Source organism: Rana temporaria, chromosome 8 (genome assembly GCF_905171775.1).
Source record: "Rana temporaria chromosome 8, aRanTem1.1, whole genome shotgun sequence".
NCBI classification, from domain to species: Eukaryota; Metazoa; Chordata; class Amphibia; order Anura; family Ranidae; genus Rana; species Rana temporaria.
The window spans coordinates 137,766,538-137,794,518 of record NC_053496.1 but is presented as its reverse complement, the minus strand read 5'-3'; the positions used below and the strand labels follow the sequence as shown (position 1 = coordinate 137,794,518).

Genomic DNA, 27,981 nt, shown 5'->3' with positions numbered 1-27,981 from the left:
AGAGAGGGGGGTTGCTTACACTTACAGAGGAAGGGTACTGACAGAAGGAGGTACTGACAGAGAGGGGGTGCTGAGAGAGAGGGGTTGCTTACACTTATGGGGGGGGTGCTGACAGAAGGAGGTACTGACAGAAAGGGGGGCTCACAGAGAGGGGGTGGGCTGACAGAGGGGGGCTTACAGAGAGGGGCGGACTTACAGGGAGCGGCACACTGACAGACAGGCTGGTGGAATGGGGAGATGACAGAGAGACCTCAATCAGGAGGAGACACACAGCGCGCGCCAGGCAGGGAGGCGGGACTCTGGGCGGCCACGATCACCCACAGTCCAGCCCCACCCCACCTCCACATGTGACCAGTCACCAGCTCAACCAGCCCAATCACAGACCTTTATGTCCAACGCCTGCACATGACCCATGCAGCCATTCTCGCATAGGCTGTATGTGACAGTGAGTGTAACACTGATGGCGGCGGACACGGGAACCGGGATGTGCCGCTCTAGATTTTGCGGCCGGGCCGCTGATCACAGGACGGCTAAACAGTTATGTGCCCGGACAGGTGGCAACCCTAAGAACACTGTCAATTTGACCCCCCCCCTCGGCCGGTGCCCCTGGCGGGCGCCGGTCTCGCCAACCCCTTGGTACGCCCCTGGCTCAGACCCAGGAACCCAGCGCCAGAGAACGCATTAATAGAATCCCATCAGACAAAAAAAAAAAAAAAAACTAGTTTAGCTCTCCAGTATCTACAAAAATACATTAATTTTGGTCGACTAATTCTTTCAACTAAAGGGTAGTTTATCTTTCCAGTATCTAAAAAACTAAAAAAACTAAAATACATTAGTTTTGGTCAAAAGATTCTTTTTTATTTTTTGAACTGATAATATTTATTTTCATGTGATCGTAATGGATGGGTATCCATGCACTCTTATGCCGCGTACACACAGAAGAATGTATTCTACAATTTCAGGATATTATATATTCCATAAGGTGAGTGGTCTCCTTGGTACTATGGCATTCACTGGATGACAAAAGCACTAAAAGTCAAGGGGGCTGGGGGGCACATTAAAGTATTTGGTATTGTCCATCATTCTTTCTCCAGTCTACACGAACACACTTTCGGTTCCTTTTAGTCATTTTTCATTTGAGCAGCTACATACTGACAGAAACAGATGCCATCTTTAAGGTGTCCAGGGGGTTCTGTAGAGTTGAATGGAAAATGTTTCTTGGCTAAGCAGCAGGCATAATCTGAAGAATATGTTGAAATTGATTTTTCCCACATATTTTTGCTCAATACACAACCAAAGACAGTTTGGAAAGTTTTTTTGCAATCACTTAACTTAACGTACACAAAAAATAGCTGTGACTTAGAAGAAGTACCAACCAAGAGGGAACTGTTATTTAGGAGCAGATTTGCTTGACAAGCCTTCTTTTTCATTGCTTGAATGATTGTCTTTGCTTTTTGTTTATTCCAGCAAACAGTTTTGATGAATATGGTGGGTACACAGATCGCAGCAGCAATTCCAAGAGGCAAAGCCAGTAAAACCCTAGGACAAACTTGTATATATTGTGAGGTAATGCCAATCGCAGCAGAGAGAACAATACCAAACATTGTCAATAATACACAGAAAACACAAATTATCACCCTGCATGCAGTAAAACGAATGCAAGATGTAGGTGGTCTAACATCATTAATAATCTCTATAGCTTGCTTGTATGTTTGCGGGTTATCCACAACTGCCCTAAGTGAATCAGGAACAGGGGTAGAAGAAAATACCCCTGGCTGCCAGCTTTCACTTTCTTCATTCACAGCAGTCAAGGTAAGAAGAGTCTTTCCACTGTATAATAAAGATGACTGATAATGGATTAAAGAATGGGCCACTTGGTCATTGTTGCTGAAAAGCACTTGGGATAGTTTATGAAAGAATTGCTCATCATCGGTTTCCAAGTAAGTTAAATGACATAGATGTAAAGGCAATTGACATGGCTTCAGCATAATGGGAACAATGTCCTTATGAGTGATACAGTCCTGGAACAAAGACAAGTTGGCTTCAAAGAGGCACCAGCGGCTGCGTACAAAGTCTGGACTCAGCACCATCACAGTCTTTTGGCTGCTCTGGATGCACTCAATCATATTATCTATAATGGTCTTCCCTGGGACAAAGTCCCTTTCATGAAAACAGATCTTCACGGTAGGAAAAGTCTTCTCTAGTATATGAATGAGATTTGAAACCCAGACAGAATCTCCACTGCTGTAGCTGATGAAAACGTGGTACTTGTGATCCTTACCCAGTTCAGGGACAGAAACAACTGGAGATACATCATAGGTACCTGTTTCAGTATTCATTGTTGTACATTAAGCTTACAGGTTTTCTTCAGCAGTCTAAAGAGTTTTCTTAAAAAGTCTAAAAATAAAGTGAAAAGAAATTCAATATGGTGCATTCATTTCTTTTTTTTAAATCAGAAATATATATATATATTTTTAAAAAGGTTACAGAGTATCTGTGTCACTAAAACAGTATACACCAAAATATTTGCCACTTGAATATACAAGCAAAGTAATCAGCAATATTACAAAGTAAAATACAGATGTAACCTCAATCATCATAAATTGACCAGTATTTGAGTGAGGCTGGGTTCACACTGATACTACGCAACAGTCATAGTACTTTCATCCTACAGTACTTTGCTCTGCGTCATTAGTCCTACATCGGTCCTACATTGGTCCGACATCAATCCGACTTTCATGAACAGAATACTACTTTGATCTGACTTTGTGATAGTCTGACTTGTCCTTTGACCAATCAAAACAATCCCAGAGTGAGATAAATTCCTTTTACTGCTGTTGTAATCATCATGTCGGATGTCAAAAGTCGGATGGTAAGGATAAGGATCCTACTTTTTGTCTGACTTCAATGATATTCAATGGGCTGAAGTAGGATCAAAGTCGGACCAAAGTAGCACAGGGAGCATTTTCAAAGTCGGACTGACTTGTGTCGGACCAGTTAAGACGGCTCTCATAGGTAAACATTGATTTTCACACGTCATGCGACATGAGCTCCCAATGTCGGAGCGTTTGTTGGACAAGTGTGAGCCCGGCCTCAAGCAAAGATCATCATGCAATTAAACATATTATCTAAGGGTAAGTTCAAACGGAAGATACTTTAGAGAGTAGGCAATATGCCTAAAGAACTCAGCCATAGCTAAATAATTACAGTACATAGTTAGTCTGGTTGAAAAAGTCCATCTAGTTCAACCAAAAAAAAACATTTTATAATCCTATGTAGCGCATGGCTACTTTTAGAGCCGGTGCTATTGTAAATTTAGAGGGGGTTAGAGAGTTAAGTGGCTCTGATCATGTTTATTTGGTTTAAATTTAGAGCCTCTGCTTCAGCTTTGGCTGTACTGTCTGTGCATACTGTCATTGTTTGAGGAGTTGGTCCCACCCCAGGCTGACAGGTGGCAGCAGTAGGGTCAGGTGTAGTTGGATATTTCTCCCCAGCAGCCAATCAGGAGGGTTGATCGCCTCGCTGTGCATGCTGGGGAAGACGCCATTGGTTCGGGTCGTCATGTTCCCGCCCTCGAGCTGGGCAGTCGTCCCACCACCCCCCGTGTGTGGCCCTCCTGGCCGGGTGTGTGTGTGTTACAGTGTTCCTGGCTCAAGGGCCATGTTGGTCCGGAGCTAAAATTCATCTGCCTGGTGGACCCAGTAGGTCGACTGGGTCCCTAATTGGGAAAGTGGTCCTGTGCTGTCCGTCCAATGGGAGGAAGCTGACCGATGAGGAACCTGTGAGTGAGTGAGAAACTTGTAAAGCGCAACACATGCGAACTGAATCGCCTCTGGGCGCTGTAACCATTCCATGGATAAGGAACCCCTTGACCTCAGAAGAGATGGGTTTTAATCTTTCTCCTGAAGGCCAAGTGGTCCGACTCCAGTCAGATGGTAGTTGGTAGAGCATTCCACAGTCGAGGTCCCTGGACTGCAAATCTTCGATCTCCTTTGGACTTGTATCTAGCTTTAGGTATCTGGAGTAGGTTTTGATTGGTGGATCGCAGAATGCGATTGGGGTTATGGGCTTTTCTTTTTTCGCATAGATATTGGGGGGCGTTGTCTTGAATACACTTATGTATTAGGCAGAGTGCTTTGAAAGTGATTCTGTCTTTTACTGGCAACCAATGAAGCGATCTCAGTGAAGGTGAGATTGATTCCCATGTTTTTTTGCCGGTCACTAATCGAGCGGCCGTATTTTGAACGACTTGCAGACGAGTGATTTGGTATTTGGGGAGACCGAGATAGAGGGCATTTGCGTTGTCAAGTCTGGAATTGATGAGTGTTCCCACCACGACAGCAATGTCCTCTTTCGGGATAAAGGGGGTGAGTCTGCGTAGTAGGCGCAGCAGATGGTGCGATCCGCTGACTACTGACCCTATTTGTGCATCCATTGTCATGTAGGTGTCGAAAATGACTCAGAGACTTTTGACTTTGGTGCTAGGGGTGATAGGTTTGCCCAGAATGGGCGGGGGGGTCCATGTTGAAGTGGGGTGATTTTTTCGGTTGGTGTGAAACAGGAGAAGTTCTGTTTTCGAGCCATTAAGTTTGAGATAACTGTTTGTCATCCAGTTATCTATTCGAGTAAGGGATTTCTCTAGTCCAAGAGAATGATCCTTTTTGTTGCAGATGCGGAAATACAGTTGTGTGTCATCAGCATAAGAGTGGTAGTATAACTTCTGGTTACTGATGATTTCAAAGAGAGGGCGAAGATAGATGTTGAACAATATGGGTGACAAGGGGGACCCCTGAGGGACTCCGCATGATACCATACGTTTTCCGGAAGTGAAAGGTCCCAGTTTCACTATTTGTGATCGGTTTTCCAAGAAAGAGGAGAACCAGGGTAAAACTCCTTCAGCGACTCCGGCTACTTCAGCTAGCCTAGCCAGTAGTAATCCATGGTCTACAGTGTCAAAAGCCGCGCTTAGGTCCAGCAGTATCAGGAGACAAGATTCTCCTTCGTCTGTGGCCTCTAGAACGTCATCCCATATTTTGAGCAACGCCGTTTCTGTTCCGTGACCCGGACAGAAGCCTGATTGAAACGGGTCGAGTAATTTATGGGTGTCTAAATGCAGTTGCAGCTGTTGTACAACTTCTTTCTCCATTACCTTGGAGAAAACATTTAGAGGTGTTATGGGCCTTCGGTTGTTTGGGTCTTTGGGGTCGAGGGTAGTTTTTTTTTAGGATTGGTTTTATTGTGCCTTGTTTCAGCAAGGTGGGCACCATGCCCTCCTTGAATGATTGGTTTATGAGCTGCGTGATAGCTGGTGCCAGTATATCGGCACTTTCTTTCAGCAGTTTAGTGGGGATAATGTCATTGGGTGCTGTGCTATTACGCAGAGTCCCGATGATGTTTTTTGTGGCATTAATGGAAATGGGTTTAAGGGTGAATTTAGGTGATTGTGGCGAATTTATGTGGGTATTGGGTTTGTGATTTGGGGGGGGGGGTTGGTGCGGATTCCATTTTGCTGAATACTTTCCCGGATTTTTTCAATTTTATTAATGAAATAATCCGATAATTCGTTGCAAAATTCTTGTGAATCAGAAGGATTCATAGTCTGAGTGACCAGCTTTAAGAGTTCGCCGGGGCGGTTTAGGGCATTTGCGATGATGTTGGAGAAATAATTTTTTTTGGCCATAAAGATTTCTTTGTGATATCTCTTGGTTATTATCTTGTAAGTGGTGTGGTTTTTATCTGACAGGCTCCTTTTCCAAGCCGCTTCTGCTCTTCTACGCTCTTGTTTTAGCAACGTCAGTTGGTCATTAAACTAGCTGGAGTTGTTATTTCGGATGCCAGTTTTGCGTCTAGGTGCTACCAAGTCAGCTGACTGTAGTAGCGCCTTGTTAATGGCTTCCAGTGTTTCTGTGGCTGTTTGTTCTTGTTGGATTGTTTTTATTTTGTTCCCTAGTGTTGTTTTGAAGAGTTCCGAGTGGAGATCTAGTCCAGTGCGTTGTCACCAGTTTTGTCGTTTTTTTTGGGCTGGCGTTTTTGGTGATTGTGAATTTAATGGCATGGTGATCGGTCCATGGTTGCGGCTCATTTTCCACAATGTCAATTTCCAAATCTTGTTTGAAAATGAGATCGAGCGTATGACCTGAGACATGAGTGGGGCCATGTATTAGTTGCTGCAGACCTAATCCTTCCAGGTGGTTGATGCAGGCGTCGGCGACGGGGTCTAGCGAGGAGTTGGCCCAGAGGTTAAAGTCCCCAAGCACCAGGAGGTGTTTGATGTTTAGGGTAAATGTGGGGATGAATTCCGTCAATGACGTGAGAAAGTGGGTTTTTGGGCCTGGTGGTCTATAGCAAAGTAGAATATGGACCATGTCTTGGGGATTTGTATGCAGTTGCAGAGTGAGGGTTTCCATGAAAGGAAACAAGTTTTGAAGGATTGGTTTGGTGATCGAGAGGTGAGTCTTGTGGATCACCGCCAGGCCCCCCCCCTCTTTGCCCCACTCTGTTCTGCATTTGAATGCGATAATTTGCTGGCACCAATTCTCCTAGAATGGTGTTGCAATCAGCTGTGAGCCAGCTTTCTGTGATGAAGAGGCAGTCTAAATCTTGTTGAAGGATGAAATCATAGATTTCTTGTCGGTGTTTTACTGCCGATCTTGTGTTAACCAAAGCGCATAATATGCGTTTGGGCTGGGGTACCTGAGTGTAGTTTTTGACTGTCAATCGTTGATTGATTCTTAACAGTTGCTCACTCTTTAGAGCTTTTTTGGTGACAGCTGGAAGTACGGAGGCAAATGGTTTTCATCCCAGATGAATTCTGCAGAGTATTTTAGATAACCCATAGTCGCAGAAAAAACGCTGAGAAGGAGAATGTTGATTGGGGGCTTTGAAAGGTGATGGGAGGAAGAATAACCAAGTGAACCGTCACTCATTAAAACTACCCTTCCCGGATTGGTCCGTGTAGGGGAGCACACAGAGTAGTCCCCAATGTAGGGGAGCACACAGAGGAGTCCCATGTAGAGGATCACACAGAGGAGTCCCCCCATGTAGGGGAGCACACAGAGGACTCCCCCCCATGTAGGGGAGCACACATAGGATTCCCCCATGTAGAGGAGCACACAGAGGAGTCCCCTGTGTAGAGGAGCACACAGAGAGGTCCCCAATGTAGGGAAGCACACAGAGGAGTCCCCAATGTAGGGGAGCACACAGAGGAGTCCCCTGTGTAGAGGAGCGCGCAGGGGAGTCACCCATGTAGGGGAGCACACAGAGGAGTCCCCAATGTAGTGGAGCACACAGAGGAGTCCCCCGTGTAGGGGGAGCACACAGGGAGGTCCCCCATGTAGGGGAGCACACAGAGTAGTCCCCAATGTAGGGAAGCACACAGGGGAGTCCCATGTAGAGGAGCACACAGAGGAGTCCCCCCATGTAGGGGAGCACACAGAGGAGTCCCCTATGTAGAGGAGCACACAGAGGAGTCCCCCGTGTAGGGGGAGCACACAGAGAGGTCCCCAATGTAGGGGAGCACACAAAGGAGTCCCCCCATGTATGGGAGCACACAGAGGAATCCCCCATGTAGGGGGAGCACACAGAGGAGTCCCCCATGTAGGGGAGCACACAGAGGAGTCCCCAATGTAGGGGAGCACACAGAGGAGTCCCATGTAGAGGAGAACGCAGAGGAGTCCCCCATGTAGGGAAGCACACAGAGGAGTCCCCAATGTAGGGGAGCACACAGAGAAGTCCCCTCATGAAGGAGCACACAGAGGAGTCCCCCATGTAGGGGGAGCACACAGAGGAATCCCCCATGTAGGGGGAGCACACAGAGGAGTCCCCCATGTAGGGGAGCACACAGAGGAGTCCCCAATGTAGGGGAGCACACAGAGGAGTCCCATGTAGAGGAGAACGCAGAGGAGTTCCCAATGTAGGGGAGCACACAGAGGAGTCCCCAATGTAGGGGAGCACACAGAGGAGTCCCCTCATGAAGGAGCACACAGAGGAGTCCCCCATGTAGGGGGAGCACACAGAGGAGTCCCCCATGTAGGGGGAGCACACAGAGGAGTCCCCCATGTAGGGAAGCACACTGAGGAGTTCCCCGTGTAGGGGGAGGACACAGAGAGGTCCCCAATGTAGGGGAGCACACAGAGGAGTTCCCCAATGTATGGGAGCACACAGAGGAGTCCCCCATGTAGGGGAACACACAGAGGAGTCCACCATGTAGGAGCACCCAGAGGGGTGAAGTCCTGATAAGATGTGCCAGAGGAGGGTCCTCACACATAATGCATGTCAGGAAGGGTGGTGAGGTTGGCACACAGGAGACATGACAGGCAGGGTGGTGAGGCTGGCACACAGGAGACATGGACACATGTCAGGCAGGCAGTGTGGAAACATCAGATTTTTTAATTGTCACAAAATGCTTTGTCTCTTACCTAGCCAGTTCGCACCACTGCTTTCTGAAAAAATGTATGGCACGCAGTACTTTTTTTTAGTGTAGCGCAGTGCAATGCACCAGATTGTGGGCAGTCAAAATGAATACAAATTTGAATATTTCAATAAAGCTTGGTTGAAAAGTATCACTTTCACAGGAGCTGCACCTGCACTGCAAGGATTAACTGCTTGATTAGGTTTAGGTGGCATAGAAAAGAAGATTTACTTACCCAATCCTTTGTGCCTTCATGCTGCTAGACTGGTTCTTGCAGAGGGTTTTTCCCTATGCTTCAGTGGTCAGGTCCCAACATTATCAAAACCTATGCATGCGCCACCATAGCCCTGCATTGGACATGATGACACTGATGACAGACACATAGGGCCAAATCCTCAAAAGGGATACGCAGGCGGAACTGCTGTTCAGCCTGCGTATCCCTGTGCATATCTTTGGAACTGATCCTCAGAAGCAGTTTTCCAAAGATAGGCAGAAGATCTGACATCTGTAAGACACTTACACTGTCAGATCTTAGGATGCAGTACCGCATCTGCCGCTGGGGGCATTTCGCGTTGAAATGCCGCTTTGCGTATGCAAATGAGGACTTACGGAGATCCACAAAGCTTTTCAGCTTTGTTTTTTCTGCGTAAGTTTACGTTTGAATACGTAAAATTAGGGATGCTTTTACAAAGTGTAAACTAGTTACACCTTGTAAAAACAGACCTTTTTTTCGATCGCCGCTATTTTTTTTAAATTTTGAATTTTATTTTTCGGTGCGTAACTTTTTTTTTACCCGACGCAACTTTATTGTCCCGTCGCAATGCACAAAGCCCGGCGTAACGTAATTTTGCGCGCTGCCCGTCGGGAAAATGACGTCACGAGCATGCGCAGTATGGTCGGCGCGGGAGCGCGCCTCATTTAAATTGTCATCGCCCCCTGCAGAAGAGGACCGCCTTGCGCCGGAGACATTTAAGTTACACGGCCGAAAATTTCTAGGTAAGTGCTTTGTGGATCGGGCACTTAGGTAGAAATTTTCCGCCAGTGTAACTTAAATGGTAAAAGTTAAGTTAGGCTACGTTTTTGTGGATTTGCCCCATAGTTGCCAACATTTGAAAAAAAATTCCAGGGACACTTTGCAGCACAGCTATTAATTAATTACCACACTTACTTCCCCGAAGCTCCACCCACTCTGCATAATCTATTTATCAGATTATAGGGTCTACTCAATAAAGAGAGAATTACAGGAAATTGAAACGGGAATTTCAAACTTAAGACCAATGTAGCAGAGTTGGAATAATTCTCCCATTCAGCTGCACTACTTCTGCTTAAAGTTTAAAATTCTCATCACAATTCCCTGCAATTCTCTCTTTATTGAGTAGGCCTTTATAACACCAAATTCCCACCAACAATACCATCATCCTTGGTATGCGATAGATACAGTCGCAGCACACCAGAGCAGGGGGGGAAATAAATAGAATGCTCATGTGGGGGTCAGGGTCTCTCACCTCAGCCATTGTCCAATGGCAGCTGCCAGCTCAGCAGGACAGGTCCTCCTCCCTGCAAGTTACTTGTTCCGGCGCCAAAGTGTCAGAGGGCTTCCCTCCCTCCTCCTCTTCTTCATCCGTGCCAAAGCTCCGTATGCATAGCAAACACACTCACAGCGACAGTAGTATTGTTAGGAGCGCCAGGAGGAGCCGCGGACGCCCACTTACATTTTTTTCTTGTTGTGGCTTCACTCGAGTCCGAGCGGCGCGTCAATCGCATGTCTCGGAGGAAGCCGCGGACTGCAACTCCCAGAAGCCACAGCGTCGGCCGTCACCGCCGCCGTGGCTTCTGGGAGTTGAAGTCCACGACCTCCTCCGAGACAGGCGATTGACGCGCCGCTCGGACTCGAGTGAAGCCACAACAAGAAAAAAAATGTAAGTGGGCGGCCGCGGCTCCTCCTGGCGCTCCTAACAATACTACTGTCACTGTGAGTGTGTTTGCTATGCATACGGAGCTTTGGCACGGATGAAGAAAAGGAGGAGGGAGGGAAGCCCTCTGACACTTCGGCGCCGGAACAAGTCCCGGCAGGCTAAATTAGCCGGGACTAGGTCCTATTTGACGGGACTGTCCCGTTAAAAACAGGACAGCTGGCAAGTATGACAGACAGTACACCACAGGAATATGGGGGAGCTTTTACTCTCCCCTAGGATAAATAAGTAGTTAATTCCTGCAGTGTTGGTGCAACCCCACTGCAAGGAAAATTTTCAAATTGGATTTAAACACATATGTAAACAATGCATACTGCCACACAACACAACACCAGCTGCATTCTATTCTCTTAAAACTACGGCTGGTCAAACTGGGACCAAAGAGTTACTTTTTTGTTTTAAGTTGTCATCTGATCTGATCTGTTGTCAAGGAGTCATCTAATTTGTAACACACTGAAATCAATGTATTTCTAGGCCCAGTTAACACTAGTGCGATTTCTACTGTGTCTGCCATTGTGCTGACATGCATGACAATGAAAATCACATTATTCTCTATGATGCCCTTTCACATGGTGTAGTGCAACTTTTGAAAAGGTGCAGGTGCTTCTTTTGGTGCAGCATGGTGCATTTTTGGCACCAAAGACCTCACTGGAAAAGCATGAAAAGCTTAAATAACATGCATGTAAAACACATATACGTGCATTTTACTGCATTTTTGGCAGAGAAATTTATACATTTTTATAAAATCCAGTCTCCTCTAAAAAAAAAAAAAAACATGAAAACACAACCATGTGAAAAACATGCTATAAAAAACATACTGAGGAATGTATGATTTTGCAGCACCATTATTGTGAACCTAGGCTAAAATGATTGTCAAAAAATGGTATCAGTAGCAATAGATTAAGCTCACCTGTGTAGCCTTGGGAACTAAAACCATTTCTTGTTTTAGCCTTTTAGGAAATAATTCTGCACAACAGCTCAAGTTGATTGCTAGTGAAAACAACGTACATCTTCCTTGTCGTCTGTAGTCGTCTAAGTACTATTTCTGAAACCTCTTAACCAAAAGTCGCATGCTGTTTCCCTGTGTGCAAGAGATTGGTATATGAGGAGGGACTTCCCATTACACTGGTTTATTGACAGATATTCTATGGTGGTGTTCAATTATCCCAATGCTATCATTATTATTTATATAATTATATTATAATACAATAGTATTATATTTATTATATTATATAATATATCATTATATTATAATTATTATTCTAATAATTATTTAATCCATATTATTGATCAACTGATTGATATTATTTTTGTAATTATAGAGCATATATAAATATTCCCCCCCTTGGATGTTTCCATATTTTATTATTATAGAACCATGAACACAGTAGATTAAAGCCCCGCACACACACAATCAGATTTTCGGACAAACGTTTGTCCATTTTTTGTTGCAGGCTAGTCTCATGTCAAAAGTGAAGAGGTTAATCACCATAAGAAAATTCTCGTACGACAGAATTCAACTTCAGAAGTGATGTAATGTGTTGAATCGTTTTGTATGTATTCTTTTGTTTCTGAGCATGCGTAGTCTTGCTCTTACGATTTTTTCCGGGCGAAAACCATAGTAATTAAATAAAAACCGGACATTGTGTTCACATCTGAAAACATTTTTATAGTCTGCACATCCAAATTTTGTCGTACAAAAAATCGGAATCGGCTGTCAAAAGCACCGTACTAACCATCTAAAATAAGCAGATTGTTTGCCAAACAAAATTTTACTTCCGATTTTTCTATTGTGTTTGTGGGCCTTATGCCTCGTACACACGTACGGGTTTCCCAGCAGACTTTTTACTGCCGGAAAACCCGAGGGGAAAGCCGAGAACCTGCTCGGCAGCTTTTTCCCCCTACACAAGGCGGGTTTTCCTGGCAGGACAAGCTATGAGAGCTTTGGCCGGAAACCCGGCCGTGTGTATGCTCCACCGCAGTGTTTCCCATAGGGAAACTGCCGGGAAAAAGACTGCCGGGAATCGCTGCAGGAAAAAAGAGAACATGTTTCCTGCCGCAATTCCCTGCAGTTTTCCTGTCGGGAAAACTGCCATGGAGCATATACACAGCCCAGTCAAAAACTGTCATGGCAATTTTCCTGACGGAAAAACTGGTTGTGTGTATGAGGCATTAAGGCTGGGTTCACACTATGGCGAATTGGATGCAGTTTCCCCGCATCCAATTCGCAATAGCAGGAGATTGTGACCGGCTCTCTTTGGAGCTGGTTTACACATCTCAGCTGCGGCTCCGGTGCAAATTTGCACAAGGGTCCTGTGTGTCTCTTGATCTGTTTCAGGTCCAAATTCAGACAAAAATTCAGGCTGAAATCGGACCTGAAACGGTGAAAGGGGACGTACCGGACCCCTGCTGTGAGAAGCATTGCGAAGATAATGTGAACCCTGCCTTAAGGCCCCTTTTCCATTTTTGTGGTGCCGAAACATTACATTGCGTCAAGGCAGCCCTTTGGAAGCCCTTTGGAAGGAAAATAGGCTGAAAACACCCTAACATGCCACCAATTCGACATTGTGGCGTACTGTAACCCTTTTTTCTGACTGACCAGATACAATGCTTCTAGAACTATGTATATGCCAACAACCTGATTAAAACCATTTTGAATGTATCAATGTCAGTTGCATTTCATAGTATATTAATAAAGACTTTTAAAATATTATATTGATTGAGTCACCGTCACATTCATCTTTCTTTTTTTGCAATGTGTTTTATCCGCAGAATGGAGGCACAACACGTTCCATTACTTTATTGCTTGTAGAACTGTTTTTGGTTTTTGTTTTCAGATATTGAACACAGTTTATGCATTTTCGATACTTATTTATGATATTTTGCTCATATTATTGTTTTTTCACAGATGTCTTCAAGCTGGTCACACGACAAGCTGGGTCCTCTTCATATTTATTTATTTTTTATTTTTTAATAAATCTTTTGATTGGTGTTATAACATACACACAGAGAAAGCAGGTAACAGCAACAACAAAACAGAAAGAAAGGAAAGGAAAGAAAAAAAAAATACTCAAAAGGGGTAAAAAGAATAGAATGGCGGCCCGCACTCGGGACAAATATATTTATACCAGGATCGATACCAAATTCAAACGTGCGCGTCACCATTAGGTAAAGAAGGTGTGGAACCTCTGGTCGAATGTCATGAATGTCAGTTGGGGTAACAACATTTCTGCTCTCATCTAATCCCAGATACCTGGAAGAACTTCATCAAGAAATTATACACATCTCACATATAGATGTGATTTTCATCCTCTGTACCTTAAATACCGGGAAGACATTGTGTCATGGGGGTTGTAGTCCCGGAGGACCACTGTCCCCTCACCTCTGGAGGTGTATATTATGCTGTGGACGGCTCCGCTAACCATTTAGACCAGGGGTGGGCAATCTCGGCCCTCCAGCTGTGGTGAAACTGCAAATCCCATCATGCCTCTGCCTCTAGGAGTCATGCCTGTGATTGTCAGGGTCTTGCAATGTCTCATGGGACTTGTAGTTTCAAAACAGCTGGAGGGCCGAGTTTGCCCAGGCCTGATTTAGACCATACTTTCTGGTATTTTGCAGGACAACCTCTATTGAAATAAGTGTCTTTATATTTGGGGAGATTCTGATTCACTAGCTGTTTCCAGAAAATACTTGTGGGCGGGGCTGTTTTTTTCCAATGGAGTATGATGGCTTTTCTTGCATAGAATAATAACAAACTCACCATAGTGCGTCCCGTTACGATGGGGATGAACTGCTCAACCAGTCCCAATAGACAGACGGACACAGAGGGTTGTTTTGGGATGTTACTGACCAAACGGATACACAACATCACCTCCTCTTAAAATCCCACTATAGCTGGGCATGTCCAGAAAATGTGGGCGAAATCTCCCGGAGATCCCCCACATCTCCAGCACTCCGCTGAGAGGCTGGGATTCATTTGGTGTAGTCTGTATGGGGTATAGTAGGCCCTGTGGGTTATTTTAAACTGTATTAAACAGTCTCTAAGAGAGAACAATGGTCGGAAGGGGAAGTCCCAGATATCATCCCAGTCATCTCCATCAAGTTCAGGGGCGTCGTGGAGCCAGCGGGCCCTAAGCTTGTCCAAGGCTGGGAGGGAGACCTGAAGGAGGTGAGAGTAAATCTGGGAAGTCGGTTTGTTTAGCCAGTCAGATCAGAGGAGATCCTCCAGAGAGGCTCGGACAATCTGTGGGCCAGCCGTGGGAAATAGGCAACTGAAGGCATGGTAAATATCGGAAGAAGTGTGACTCTGGAACATTAAATTTAGAGCGGAGGAGAGATAACTGGATCAAGGAATCACCCTCAACCACTTGGGAAATCGATGAGAAGAAAAGTAACTGCTCATATGAACCAAGGAACTTTTACTCACTCAATGAATAAGCACTGAAGCACAGTGCGAAATGCGTTAGCCTTTTCCTGATTGTTTGCTGTTTGCTGTGGCGTGTGATGTCCTGTGACCAGTTTTAATAAAAAGGAACGTTTTTGGAGTGCAGCTGTCCCAGCTTCTTTTCTTCACTTGGGAAATAGTTTTAACGTTAAATTTGGCCCATGCGTGAGGCTCTGGTATCCTGTAGAAGTGGGCCAAGTTGGGGTTGCACCACAGCGTGGCATTTGGGGAGTGTGCCTCTTTCGGATAACGTTCGAGTTTTAGACCAACTATCCAGGCCTGTAGGGTAGTGCGCATGGATGGGGTCAGGCTATAGGGAGTAAGAGGGCACCGGAAGAGCAAAAATTGAAGGGCCTCCAGAGATTGTACCACTGCCGCTTCCAAAAGCACAGTGGAGTTGGTGGCATCCAGATTCAGCCAGCACGCTGCCGTAACCAGCTGTGTGGCTAAGAAATATTTGTGTAGGTCAGGGAACGCCAGTACCCCCTGGGAGGTCGGCCGTAGCAATGTGGTCCACCTATACCTTGGGGACTGGGGTCCCCAGATAGAGGAGAACATACTGTTGAGTTGATTGAAAAAAAGATTTGGGAATCCACTATGGCGAGTGCTGAAAAATATAGGTCAATTTCGGTAGAACCTTCATTTTAATCAGGTTAATGTGGCCTAACAATGATAGGGGGAGGGACTCCCAAGCCTTCAGCCTCTGCCTAACCTCCCGGACCACTGGGGACAGATTCATAGTTATGTAATCCATGGAAACAGACAGATATCTCACCGCTCCAGGTGAGCCCCGTGAGCAATCAAGGGTTGTTGAACCACCAAGGTGCTGGCAATGCTAATGGTAGCAAATAAATGGACGAGAACTGGACAGCCGCACTCCAAAATCACTTAAAAAAGTTGTCTTTTTATTTTTCAACTGCACAAACAGTCACTGCAAACCAACAAGATACAGTATGGCCAAACTGTATCTTGTTGGTTTGCAGCGACTGTTTGTGCAGTTGAAAAATAAAAAGACAACTTTTTTAAGTGATTTTGGAGTGCCGCTGTCCAGTTCTCGTCCATTTATTTGCTATGTAATCCATGGCCTCCCTAGAAATCTCCACCCCGAGGTAACGGAAATGTTCCACCCACAGAAGTGGCAAATCCGGGGAGGCCTGCTCCCAGGCAGCCGGGTCAATAGGAAACAGGTCTGGTAGTTCCCCTGATGCCAGACAGTTTGAGTAGAGGGAGGCCAAAATCTGCGCCAATAACCTCCCATGAGTCCTGTAGAACTCAATTGGGATGCCATTGGGACCTGGGGACTTCCCCACAGGGGAGGATTGGATGGCATGCATGACCTCCTCCGGGGTGATCGGCCCCACCAACCCGGCACACTCCTCATCCGACAGCCATTCCAGAGCTAGGGGGTCCAACTGTTCCGCCAGATCTCTGGGGTCAAAATGTTGTGGCAGAACGGAGGTGTAGAGCGCGCTATAAAACTGCCGAAAGGCATCGAGTATATCTTGTGGTGAGGAGAACGCCCCCTCCCCCGAAGGAGACACAATTTCAGAGATCAAGTTTATTGGATGGTCATGTTGTGCCAGCATTGCCAATAGGCTTCCGTCTCAGTCCCCTTGCTCGAAGAATCTTTGTTTGTTGCTGTAAAGGTCAAGTCTGGTAGCCTCAGTCAATTGTAAATGTAGATCTCTCTTTTTACTCTGGAGTTCATCAAACTTGGTCTCAGAAGGGTCTGCAGCATATTCAGGAGTCGATTGCCTCCTGCAAGGAGGACACCACGGCCTCTTGGTCCTTCCGGACCACCGAGATGGATGACATGTATTGACCACGCATGAACGCCTTAAAGGCGTCCTACGTGATCCTTGGGGAAGAGGACCCTGTGTTACTGTTTTAATATTCCGTGAGTATGGGGGATTTTGTCAGCTATCTCTGGGTGAGCAATCCATTGCGATCCAAGTCTCCAGAGGGCAGTAGAGTGGGAGCATGAAGAGCGAATGGTAAGTTTCAGGGGGTTGTGGTCCGAGAGGCCACTAGACAGGTAGGTGGCGACCAGCCATCCGACATCAAGGATGGATTAGCAAAGGCCAAATCTATACAGGAGGCCATTTTGTGGCTTGTGGAGAAGCAGGAGTATGACCTCTCCGGGGGATGTTTCCATCCCCACACCTCATCTACTCCCATCGCTTGGGCCCACGCCTTCAACCCTGTGGAGAAGTGTTTGGGGGGGGGGGGGTGGGCCTCTCTAGGTCTGGGGCTAGGATGGCATTAAAATCACCCATAAGGATCAATTTGGCTGGGCAGTATTGGGCCATTTTCCCCATGATAGTGTAGAGTATTGTTGAAGAAAGGGGGGGGGTAAATATATAGTTGCCACAATATATCGCTGTCCCCAGGATTTCAATACCACCACCACATATTTGCCCTGGGGGTCTGTGCGGACATGTTCGATCTCGCATGGGAAGGACTTCGATATCAACACGGACACCCCCAGGCAAACGAGGAATAGGAGGCGTGGTGTCAGGGCACATTCCCCAGTTGGCTCTGGGTGGAATCGAACCCAGGACCTCTCCATTGCTGGTCCAGGTCTTTGCCTCTGAGCCACTGCTCAGTGTTATTCGTCTTGCTGTCCGTTGGAGCCTGGTTCTGAACCTGTGCTACTTTGGACCAATCAGTGGCCTGAGCGGCCTATTTAAGCCAGCCCCTTCCTCCTTGCAAATTGCTGGTTCGTTGTCAGTGTTTGCTACTGGAAACCTTGTCTGTGGATATCCTGTTTACCTGACCTTGGCTTGCTCTCTGGATTGCTGCTCTCCCCAACCCTGTGACCCCGGCTTGAAATTTGGACTGTCTGACTTCTCTACCCCTGACCTTGGCTTTGAACTTCGGATACCCTACCTGCTCCAACCCCTGACCTCGGCTTGTTCTCTGGATTACTCTTCAGTCTTGTTCCTGTTTGAGCACCTTCTGTTTGGACTATCTCCTGTGTGCTTCTGAACAGCCTCCAGTGAGCTTCGGCTATCCAGTTCCCGGTCCACCTTGGATTCCCTCCTGCCACTGGTTCCTGGTGCCTCTTGGTGCGTCCTTCCTTCTGTCTCAAACCCCAGCGGGTGGATCGCATCGAGTCGCAAAGGTGAGCCGCCCTTGGCATCTCGGCCTCGGTAAGTAACGTTCCTGACATTACGAACCAGCCCGATGTCTGAGGCCGACAGGGTACGCTCACCCTTTGAAACCCTGTGCCAACAGGTGTCTGTATTGACTGTTGCCGTTCAGAAATTGCAAGAAGGTAAACCCTTGCATAATGGACTGACTAATAATATTGAGTCCGCAGACTTGTACAAGATGCTCACCTCCCTGGCTCTGCAAGTCTCCAGCCTGAACCATACCACTCTGGAACTACAACAAGAAGTTCAAATATTTAAAGGGACAGCACGCCCAACCCCGGAACCAGCATATTATGAGCCATTTGTTGTCATGCCAGAGAAATTTGATGGTAGCCGTGCATCCTTCTTGTGCTTTAAAACTGATTGTGAGCTGTTGTTTACCCTTAAACCTAGGACCTATGCCACAGACTATATTGAGGTGCGAGCTTCCATCAACTTGCTAACAGGGCAGATCAAATCGTGGGCTCATCTGCTGTTGCAGGAAAAGAGTCCAGTCTTGGACAGCTGGGAAACGTTCATGTCTGCTCTGGACTCATACATTCCTGTTTCCAAGAGGACCAGCGCTCCCAGGTCTGCTCTCAGGTCACGGGGCCTACGGGTACCCAGGGACAGGAAGCCCCAGTACAGTTATGACATCCAGCCAGCCCAGTGTGTGCCAAGTTATGAAGCTCTGTATGTGCCCAGCCATGAAGCTCCCCCACCACAAAGTCTTGACATTCCTGTGGATGCACACACGCCTACCTTGGAGGAGGAGGAACCCATGCAGATCGGGGCCATCCGGTCCAGCCTATCTGAGGTAGAAAGAGAGCGGAGGAGAGGCTATGGACTTTGCTTTTATTGTGGTGCTAGCGGCAGGGCTTTTTTTCTGGCGGAACGCACCGGAACGGCGTTCCGCCACCTATTTTGAGTCAGTGTCTCTTCCTTAATACAGTAAACAGCTAGCAGCGTGCCCGTAAAAAAGTCCGTAGCGCTTTGAAGTCCAGAGCCGGCTCCTCCATCTGCCCTGAGAGGTGAGAGCTTGTAAGAGAGGCTCTGCCCGCTTTATAGTACTGTGCGGGAGATCGCTGTTGTAAAGATTTCAGGCGACTGACCTGACGTCCCTGCCTGTAGCTTAGCGATGTGTAGTCCCGGGCCGGCTCCTCCTCTGTCTGACCTGAGAGCTTGTGAGGGCGGGAGGCGGAGTAATCTGTACTCCGCAGCTCTGCACCGCCCCTCAGTGCTGTGCGGGAGATTCCCCTGATGTAAATGGTGGCAGTAAGTAGCCTTTTAGGCGGTCTTCCTAATCCTCCTCACTAGCCCCAGGCCAGGTCTGTGTATTGAAAAAAAAAAATCATGCTCAATGAGGTTGTGCTGGGTGGTCTCCTGACTTGGTTGGGCACTCTCTTTCATGGGCACTGTTTTCTGAGCACTCTCTTTCCTGGGCACTCTCTTTCCTTGGCACTGTTTGCTGGGCACTCTTTCATGGGCACTCTTTTCTGGCCAATCTCTTTCCTGGGCACTGTAAAAGAGTGCCCATGAAAGAGTGCCCAGCAAACAGTGCCCAGGAAAGAGAGTGCCCAGGAAAGAGAGTGCTCAGCAAACAGTGCCCATGAAAAAGACTGGCCAGAAAAGAGTGCCCATGAAAGAGTGCCCAGCAAACAGTGCCCAGGAAAGAGAGTGCCCAGGAAAGAGAGTGCTCAGCAAACAGTGCCCAGCAAACAGTGCCCAGCAAACAGTGCCCATGAAAGAGACTGGCCAGAAAAGAGTGCCCATGAAACAGTGCCCAGGAAAGAGACTGCCCAAACCGTGCCCAGGGAAAGAGACTGCCCAAACCGTGCCCAGGGAAAAAGACTGCCCAGCAAACAGTGCCCAGGAAAGAGAGTGTCCAAACCGTGCCATGGGAAATTTTCCCTGGGCATGGGTTTGGGCACTCTCTTTCCTGGGCACTGTTTGCTGGGCAGTCTCTTTCCCTGGGCACGGTTTGGGCAGTCTCTTTCCCTGGGCACAGTTTGGGCAGTCTCTTTCCCTGGGCACTGTTTGGGCAGTCTCTTTGCCTGGGTAGTCTCTTTGCAGGATGAGCGGTTTCTTTGCTGGGTAGTCTCATTGTTGGGCTGGCCAGTCTTTGTTGGACTAAGCTGGGTGGTCTCTGTGCTGGACTGTGGCTGTCTCTAATGCACTGGGAATGTCTCTTTGCTGCACATTTGCGAATGTCTCTGCTGCTACGCATTTGGGAATGTCTCTGCTGCTACGCATTTGGGAATGTCTCTGCTGCTACGCATTTGGGAATGTCTCTTTGCTGCACATTTGGAAATGTCTCTGCTGCTACGCATTTGGGAATGTCTCTTTGCTGCACATTTGGGAATGTCTCTGCTGCTACGCATTTGGGAATGTCTCTTTGCTGTACATTTGGAAATGTCTCTGCTGCTACGCACTTGGGAATGTCTCTTTGCTGCACATTTGGGAATGTCTCTGCTGCTACGCATTTGGGAATGTCTCTTTGCTGTACATTTGGGAATGTCTCTGCTGCTTCGCATTTGGGAATGTCTCTTTGCTGTACATTTGGGAATGTATTTGCTGCTACGCATTTGGGAATGTCTCTGCTGCTACGCATTTGGGAATGTCTCTTTGCTGTACATTTGGGAATGTCTCTGCTGCTACGCATTTGGGAATGTCTCTGCTGCTACGCATTTGGGAATGTCTCTTTGCTGTACATTTGGGAATGTATTCGCTGCTACGCATTTGGGAATGTCTCTTTGCTGTACATTTGGGAATGTCTCTGCTGCTACGCATTTGGGAATGTATTTGCTGCTACGCATTTGGGAATGTCTCTGCTGCTACACATTTGGGAATGTATTTGCTGTACATTTGGGAATGTCTCTGCTGCTACGCATTTGGGAATGTATCTGCTGCTACGCATTTGGGAATGTCTCTGCTGCTACGCATTTGGGAATGTATTTGCAGTACATTTGGGAATGTCTCTGCTGCTACTGTACGCATTTGTTTTTATTTATTTACATACAATTACTTTTATAGCCCCCAAAATTTTACTTGCATCACTGTTCTCTAAAGGGGCGGTTCTAGGGGGCGGTCCTAGGGGTGGGTAGGGGCGTGGCCAGGGGAGGGAGGGTGAGTTCCACCACCTTTTCTCTGAGAAAAAAAGCCCTGGCTAGCGGGCACCTTATATCGCTCTGCCCAACTCGCCCACCTCGGCCAAAGGTTCTTCAGGTGGGTACTATTGGGAGTTTTTTCTATGCCTCAGAATCTGTACCTACCTTCCCAGTTGAAGTTCCGGCTCCAGTGTCCCCAGTTCCGGCTCCAGTGTCCCCAGTTCCGGCTCCAGTGTCCCCAGTTCCGGCTCCAGTGTTCCCAGTTCCGGCTCCAGTGTCCCCAGTTCCTGTGTCTCCAGTTGAAGTTCCTGTGTTTCCAGTTCCCGTGTCCCCAGTTCCTGTGTCTCCAGTTGAAGTTCCTGTGTCTCCAGTTTCGGTGTCTCCAGTTCCTGTGTCTCCATTTGAAGTTCCTGTGTTTCCAGTTCCTGTGTTTCCAGTTCCTGTGTTTCCAGTTCCTGTGTTTCCAGTTCCGGTGTCTCCAGTTCCGGTGTCTCCAGTTCCTGTGGCTCCAGTGTCTTCAGTTCCTGTGTCCCCAGTTCCAGTTCTTGTGTCTTCAGTTTCTGTGTCCCCAGTTGAAGTTCTCCCTCCAGACTGCACATATGCCTCAAATGGTACCATGGTTCGTAAACAGGATCTGGTGACATTTGAACGGGCTTTAGAAGCGATGAGGGCACCCCCTACCAGAACTTCAAGATCAACGAAGTCCAAAAAGAAAAAGTAAAAATCTACATGCTCCCTGTTTAATCCGAGCTTTCCATCAGGAGCATCCGGAACTAATGGACAGTTTGGGCGTCCAGAGTCCGCCCCTAGGGGGGGGGCACTGTCAGGGCACATTCCCCAGTTGGCTCTGGGTGGAATCGAACCCAGGACCTCTCCATTGCTGGTCCAGGTCTTTGCCTCTGAGCCACTGCTCAGTGTTATTCGTCTTGCTGTCCGTTGGAGCCTGGTTCTGAACCTGTGCTACTTTGGACCAAGCAGTGGCCTGAGCGGCCTATTTAAGCCAGCCCCTTCCTCCTTGCAAATTGCTGGTTCGTTTGTCAGTGTTTGCTACTGGAAACCTTGTCTGTGGATATCCTGTTTACCTTACCTTGGCTTGCTCTCTGGATTGCTGCTCTTTCCAACCCTGTGACCCCGGCTTGAAATTTGGACTGTCTGACTTCTCTACCCCTGACCTTGGCTTTGAACTTCGGATACCCTACCTGCTCCAACCCCTGACCTCGGCTTGTTCTCTGGATTACTCTTCAGTCTTGTTCCTGTTTGAGCACCTTCTGTTTGGACTATCTCCTGTGTGCTTCTGAACAGCCTCCAGTGAGCTTCGGCTATCCAGTTCCCGGTCCACCTTGGATTCCCTCCTGCCACTGGACCCGGTGCCTCTTGATGCGTCCTTCCTTCTGTCTCAAACCCCAGCGGGTGGATCGCATCGAGTCGCAAAGGTGAGCCGCCCTTGGCATCTCGGCCTCGGTAAGTAACGTTCCTGACACGTGGATTGCTCTGTGTAGCCACGGTTTCTTAAGCGTCATGAGTTTGCTGCCCACAAGATGTGTCTTTTGTAGCAATTTTAGGCTAGGGGAGTGGGATTTGAGGTAACGGAAAAGCAGAGCCCGCTTAATTTTGGAGTTTAGTCCACGTACGTTCCAGGACAGGATAGTAAACATTGAGTTATTTGACAGCGCCATTGTGGGAGCAGGTATAAGAAGTATAACCCGGGCTAGGCAGGGGTCTGCTAGAGCATCTTGGGAGCAGCAAAGACCAGAGGAAGGATCCAACATTAGAACATTTCATAAGTAAGAAAACAGAGCGTAAAAAACAACACATAACTAAACTGTAAAAACAAAGACAAAAACCAAAACACCCCAAAGGGCACTGAGGTGCCCACCCTACCCAGGACTGTGGTCATCCTTCAAACTAGACCGAGCACAGAACGGGCCTGTCATCGACCTTGGAATATGGAAGTGTTCCTCCTTGAAATCTGTTACACAGTGGGGGGTCTTCTGCTCTGTCTTAAGGCTCCAGACGGCTCCATTGTTCTGTGTCTGGCTATTGTGTACATTGATTGCCCCCTGGGGCTTCTGTCTCATTACAAGTAGCAGAGATAATTCAAGCTATCGGACCAATCCCTGCTGACTCATTTTCAAGTCCTCATTTGCATGCCTAAGAGGACCTGAAGGAGGACTACATGTACTTTACAATTGACCAATAGGAAAGTGGTTGTTGGGGGTGGGATGTTCCAAATTCTGTATAAAAGTGTGTTGTGTGCTTCCAATAAAAGTCTTCCTGTTTGAACTTACATACAGCCTGCCTGGTGTTTGTTCTAATGGATTCCGAAAGGCACATAGCTGTAGTTCGGATCCCGAAGCCTTGGATGACCGAACCATCAGACGTTGCGATCTGAAAGCTGACTCAATAGTAGCAGAGGAGTGTCGGGAGAGCGGAAGCGAGCGAGCAAGGGTCTCATTACAGGGCCTATTCCCTGTAACCAAAACTTAACTTAGGCAAAATGCAATATTTTGTCCAACAACTTGAAGCAATGAGAGAAACTGAAAAGAAAAGGGGGGGGGATAAGTTCTCCTGCAGGTCCTGGCAAACTGTAGGGTAGGGTCCCGCCCAGGGACAGAGGTGGGAAGGGGAACTGCCGTACCCAGCAGAGTGAGGGGTCCAAAGTGAGAGAAAGGGACAGGTCACAGTTCAAGGGTCAAAGAAAGCAATCCGTGGTAGCTGTTGGAGCTTCTCAGACAGGAGTGGGTGTTGTTACATCCAACAGAGGATACTGAAAACAAAGTCAGGTTGATGGCGAGTTGTAGCAGTGAAAATTGGCATAAGGATAAACAGTGGTTAATGCTGAAAGTCTTTGTGAGGCAAAAGGTAGAACATTATAAAAGGATGTGGTACTTAGCTGATCCCAGCGTGTTCCAATAATAGTTCCTGGGCAGTATGTCATTAGCGAGTATCCAGCCACGCCACCGCAGCCTCCGGAGTGTCAAAGAAATTAGTTTTGTCACCATCAGTGATCCTCAGCCTGCTGGAGTATAAGAGGCCAAAGCGTATTCCTTTGTCACAGAGTCGGCGTCGCACATCAGTAGGCATGTGCATTTCGTTTCGTTCCGAATCGAAATTCGGACAAATTTTTCATTATTCGGACATTCGGATGCATAAGAATTCCCAAATTGTAATATTAAAGAATTTAACCGAATCCGAACGAATGTTTTCGAATCGAAAACCCGCTGACGAAATTCTATCGAACATCGAAAACAAATTCTATTCGAATCGAATTTGAAAACACATTCTATTCGAATAGAATTCGAAAACAATTCGATTTGAAAGCAAATTCAAATGAAAATTGAAAGCAAATTTGAATCAAAATCTAAAAAATATAAATCGATTTCTAAAAAAGAATACAATAAAATAGAATATAAAATAATAAAACAATAGAATGAAAATCAAAGAATAGTAAAGAACAAAATGGATTTTAATAGAATGTAATCAAATACAATAGAATATGACCTAGCTTCTTCTATCTATCATCTATCTATCTTCCATTTTCTGAAATTCGAAATTCATATAGAATGAACTCAAATTCGAATAGAAAAATATTAGAAAATATTAGAATAGAGTAGAATAAAATATATTTATATATATATATATATATATATATATATATATATATATATATATATATATATATATATATATATATATATATATATATATATATATATAGTATATATTTTATTATTCTACTCTTCTAATATTTTTCTATTCGAATTTGAGTTCATTCTATATGAATTTCGAATTTCAGAAAATGGAAGATAGATAGAAGATAGATAGAAGAAGCCAGGTCATATTCTATTGTATTTGATTACATTCTATTAAATTCCATTCTGTTCTTTACTATTCTTTGATTTTCATTCTAATGTTTTATTATTTTATATTCTATTTTATTGTATTCTTTTTTAGAAATCGATTTATATTTTTTAGATTTTGATTCAAATTTGTTTTCGAATCGAATTGTTTTCGAATTCGATTCGAATAGAATTTGTTTTCGAATCCGATTGAAATATTATCGAATCCGGTCGAAATATTATCGAATCTGGTCGAAATATTTTCGAATGCGACTGGATTTAACGAATTTAACACATGTAACGATAACGAATCTAACTTAACAAAATTAATTAAATAACGAATTAAAACGAAACAAAACAAATTTTTCCCTTTTGCGCATGCCTACACATCAGTAAAAGACCTGATGAGAAAAAACTGGGAAAAAAACAGTCTGGTGTTCTCATATTTAATTTCAGGCATGGTTCGAGCCGCCGCCAGGATGTGGTCCCAGTCACGGTAATTTAATAATTGCAGCAAGAAGGGACGTGGAGGGAGCAGTGGGACTCTGTGGGCTCTTTCCACAACAAACGTGGGCGGCATATTACCGAGATTAAACAGAGTGGATAGAAACTGTTCAGTAAACTCAGCAGGCTTGGAGCCCTCAGCTCTCTCGGGCAAACCAAGTATGCAGATGTTGTTCTGCCTGAGGCGGTTCTTAGTGTCAATGGCCCGCTCCTGGAGCGCCCTCACTTGGAGCTACAGGGCTCTCACCTCTCTGGAATCCGACCACTACACTACACTGTCCACTACACGCACCGACCACTACACTACACTGACCACTACACTGTTAACTATATTGTCCACTACACTGACCACTATACTATACTGTCCACTACACAGACTACTATACTGTCCACTACACTGCACTGTTCTCTACACTGAGAACTACACCGACCACTACACTACACTGACCACTACACTGACCACTACACTTACCACTACACTTACCACTACACTGAGAACTACACCAACTACTATACTGTCCATTACACTTACCACTATACTGTCCACTATACTATACTGTCCACTACACTACACTGACCACTATACTGTCCACTACACTGAGAACTATACTGACCACTATACTGTCCACTACACTGAGAACTATACTGACCTCTACACTGTCCAATACACTAACCGCTATACTGCCCACTATACTATACTGTCCACTACACTGAGACCTATACTGACCACTATACTATACTGTCCACTACACTGAGAACTATACTGACCACTATACTATACTGTCCACTACACTGAAAACTATACTGACCACTACACTGTCCAATACACTAACCACTATACTGTCCACTACACTGACTACTATACTGTCCACTACACTGCACTGTATTCTACATTGAGAACTACACTGACCACTACACTGACCACAATCACTATACACTACACTACACTGACCACTACACTTACCACTACACTGAGAACTACACCAACCACTATACTGTCCATTACACTTACCACTATACTGTCCACTATACTATACTTTCCACTACACTACACTGACCACTATACTATACTGTCCACTACACTGAGAACTATACTGACTGCTACACTGTCCAATACACTAACCGCTATACTGTCCACTATACTATACTGTCCACTACACTGAGACCTATACTGACCACTATACTATACTGTCCACTACACTGAGAAATATACTGACCACTATACTATACTGTCCACTACACTGAAAACTATACTGACCACTACACTGACCACTATACTATACTGTCCACTACACTGAGAACTATACTGACCACTATACTATACTGTCCACTACACTGAGAACTATACTGGCCACTATACTATACTGTCTACTACACTGAGAACTATACTGATCACTACACTGTCCACTACACTGACCACTATACTATACTCTCCACTACACTAACTACTATATTGTCCACTACACTACACTGACCACTATACTGTCCACTACACCGACCACTAAAATGACCACTACACTGCACTGTCCACTACACTAACCACTACACTACACTGTCCACTATACTATACTGTCCACTATACTGACTACAATACTGTCCACTACACTGACCACTATACTGCACTACTCTGTCCACTACACTGAGAACTACACTGACCACTATACTGTCCACTACACTAACCACTCTACTGTCCAATATACTAGAATAGTATACAGAAAAATACCGCGCTGCCCTATAGGTAAGCCGCTAACACTGCAAATAGACAAATAGCAAAAAAAAGTGAAAACAAAAAAGTGTAGCGCTAATTAAGTTAGGTTGGCATAAAACGTTAAATTACAAATATGACAATAAAAGTGAAGTGAAAATGTCCACATAAATATAGAAATATATAAATGGCCATATGTGAAAAACACGAATAGTGTAAAAATACAAATCTGACTATAGAATAGTCCAGCAATAATATTGGTGAATTCCAAAGCCTTGTGCTAGAGTTGAAGGAGCGTTAAAATGAATTAACGTGAAGAGAAACCACCACCGATAGGTAAGGGGCTTACCAGAGAGTTTGAACCCAGGAGAATCTACTGTACGTTCAGATGGGTGAAACAGAACTTTGTGTGGTAAAACCACGATGGAACCTGGGCAATCCTGTATGTGTCTCCAATGGCTGTAGCAAGAGTGACCAAACGGCAGAGGAATGGAGTATACCACAGACTAAGATAGCTGGTTACCCGATGGTCTCACAGGACATGATGGTCCAAAAAAAATCCCGGATGTGTATGGAAGGGTGTGTACCATAGATTAGGAAGAAAAAAACATCCACATAGGATAACTCTGTGTTGAATGTTGAAAAATTATTGTAGCAATAGCACTTACATTTAGATGGATGTACAAGCGATTTGTGCAAAGTAGTAGCAACAGTGGGGTCCTCCCAACGCGTTTCGTCCCAAGGACATCATCTGGGGTATCCTTCCACTGCTGCTCCCCTCATATTTATAGATAATATGGCCCCTGTTATGGGAGACAAGCCTCCAGAACACTGCCTGTGTAAAATGACATTACTTCCTGGTTTG

General features: G+C 45.8%; 1 protein-coding gene across 2 annotated transcripts; it reads right to left on the bottom strand.

Annotated features, from left to right (window-relative positions):
- Positions 1 to 744: 744 nt before the first annotated feature.
- LOC120909104 lies at positions 745 to 27,981 on the bottom strand. 2 transcript variants are annotated; one of them, XM_040320759.1, is made up of 3 exons: positions 27,785 to 27,981; positions 11,294 to 11,464; positions 745 to 2,397 (listed from the first exon to the last, which is right to left on the bottom strand). In XM_040320759.1, the coding sequence occupies exon 3, from the start codon at positions 2,337 to 2,339 to the stop codon at positions 1,122 to 1,124; it is 1,218 nt and encodes a 405-aa protein (XP_040176693.1). In that variant the 5' UTR covers positions 2,340 to 2,397; positions 11,294 to 11,464; positions 27,785 to 27,981; the 3' UTR covers positions 745 to 1,121. The 2 variants fall into 2 exon arrangements, with proteins under 2 accessions (XP_040176693.1, XP_040176694.1); XM_040320760.1 differs by lacking the exon at positions 11,294 to 11,464.

Bases quoted from the DNA above. Each gene is read 5' to 3' on its own strand.
- LOC120909104 (XM_040320759.1), bottom strand. From the start codon at position 2,339: ATGAATACTGAAACAGGTACCTATGATGTATCTCCAGTTGTTTCTGTC.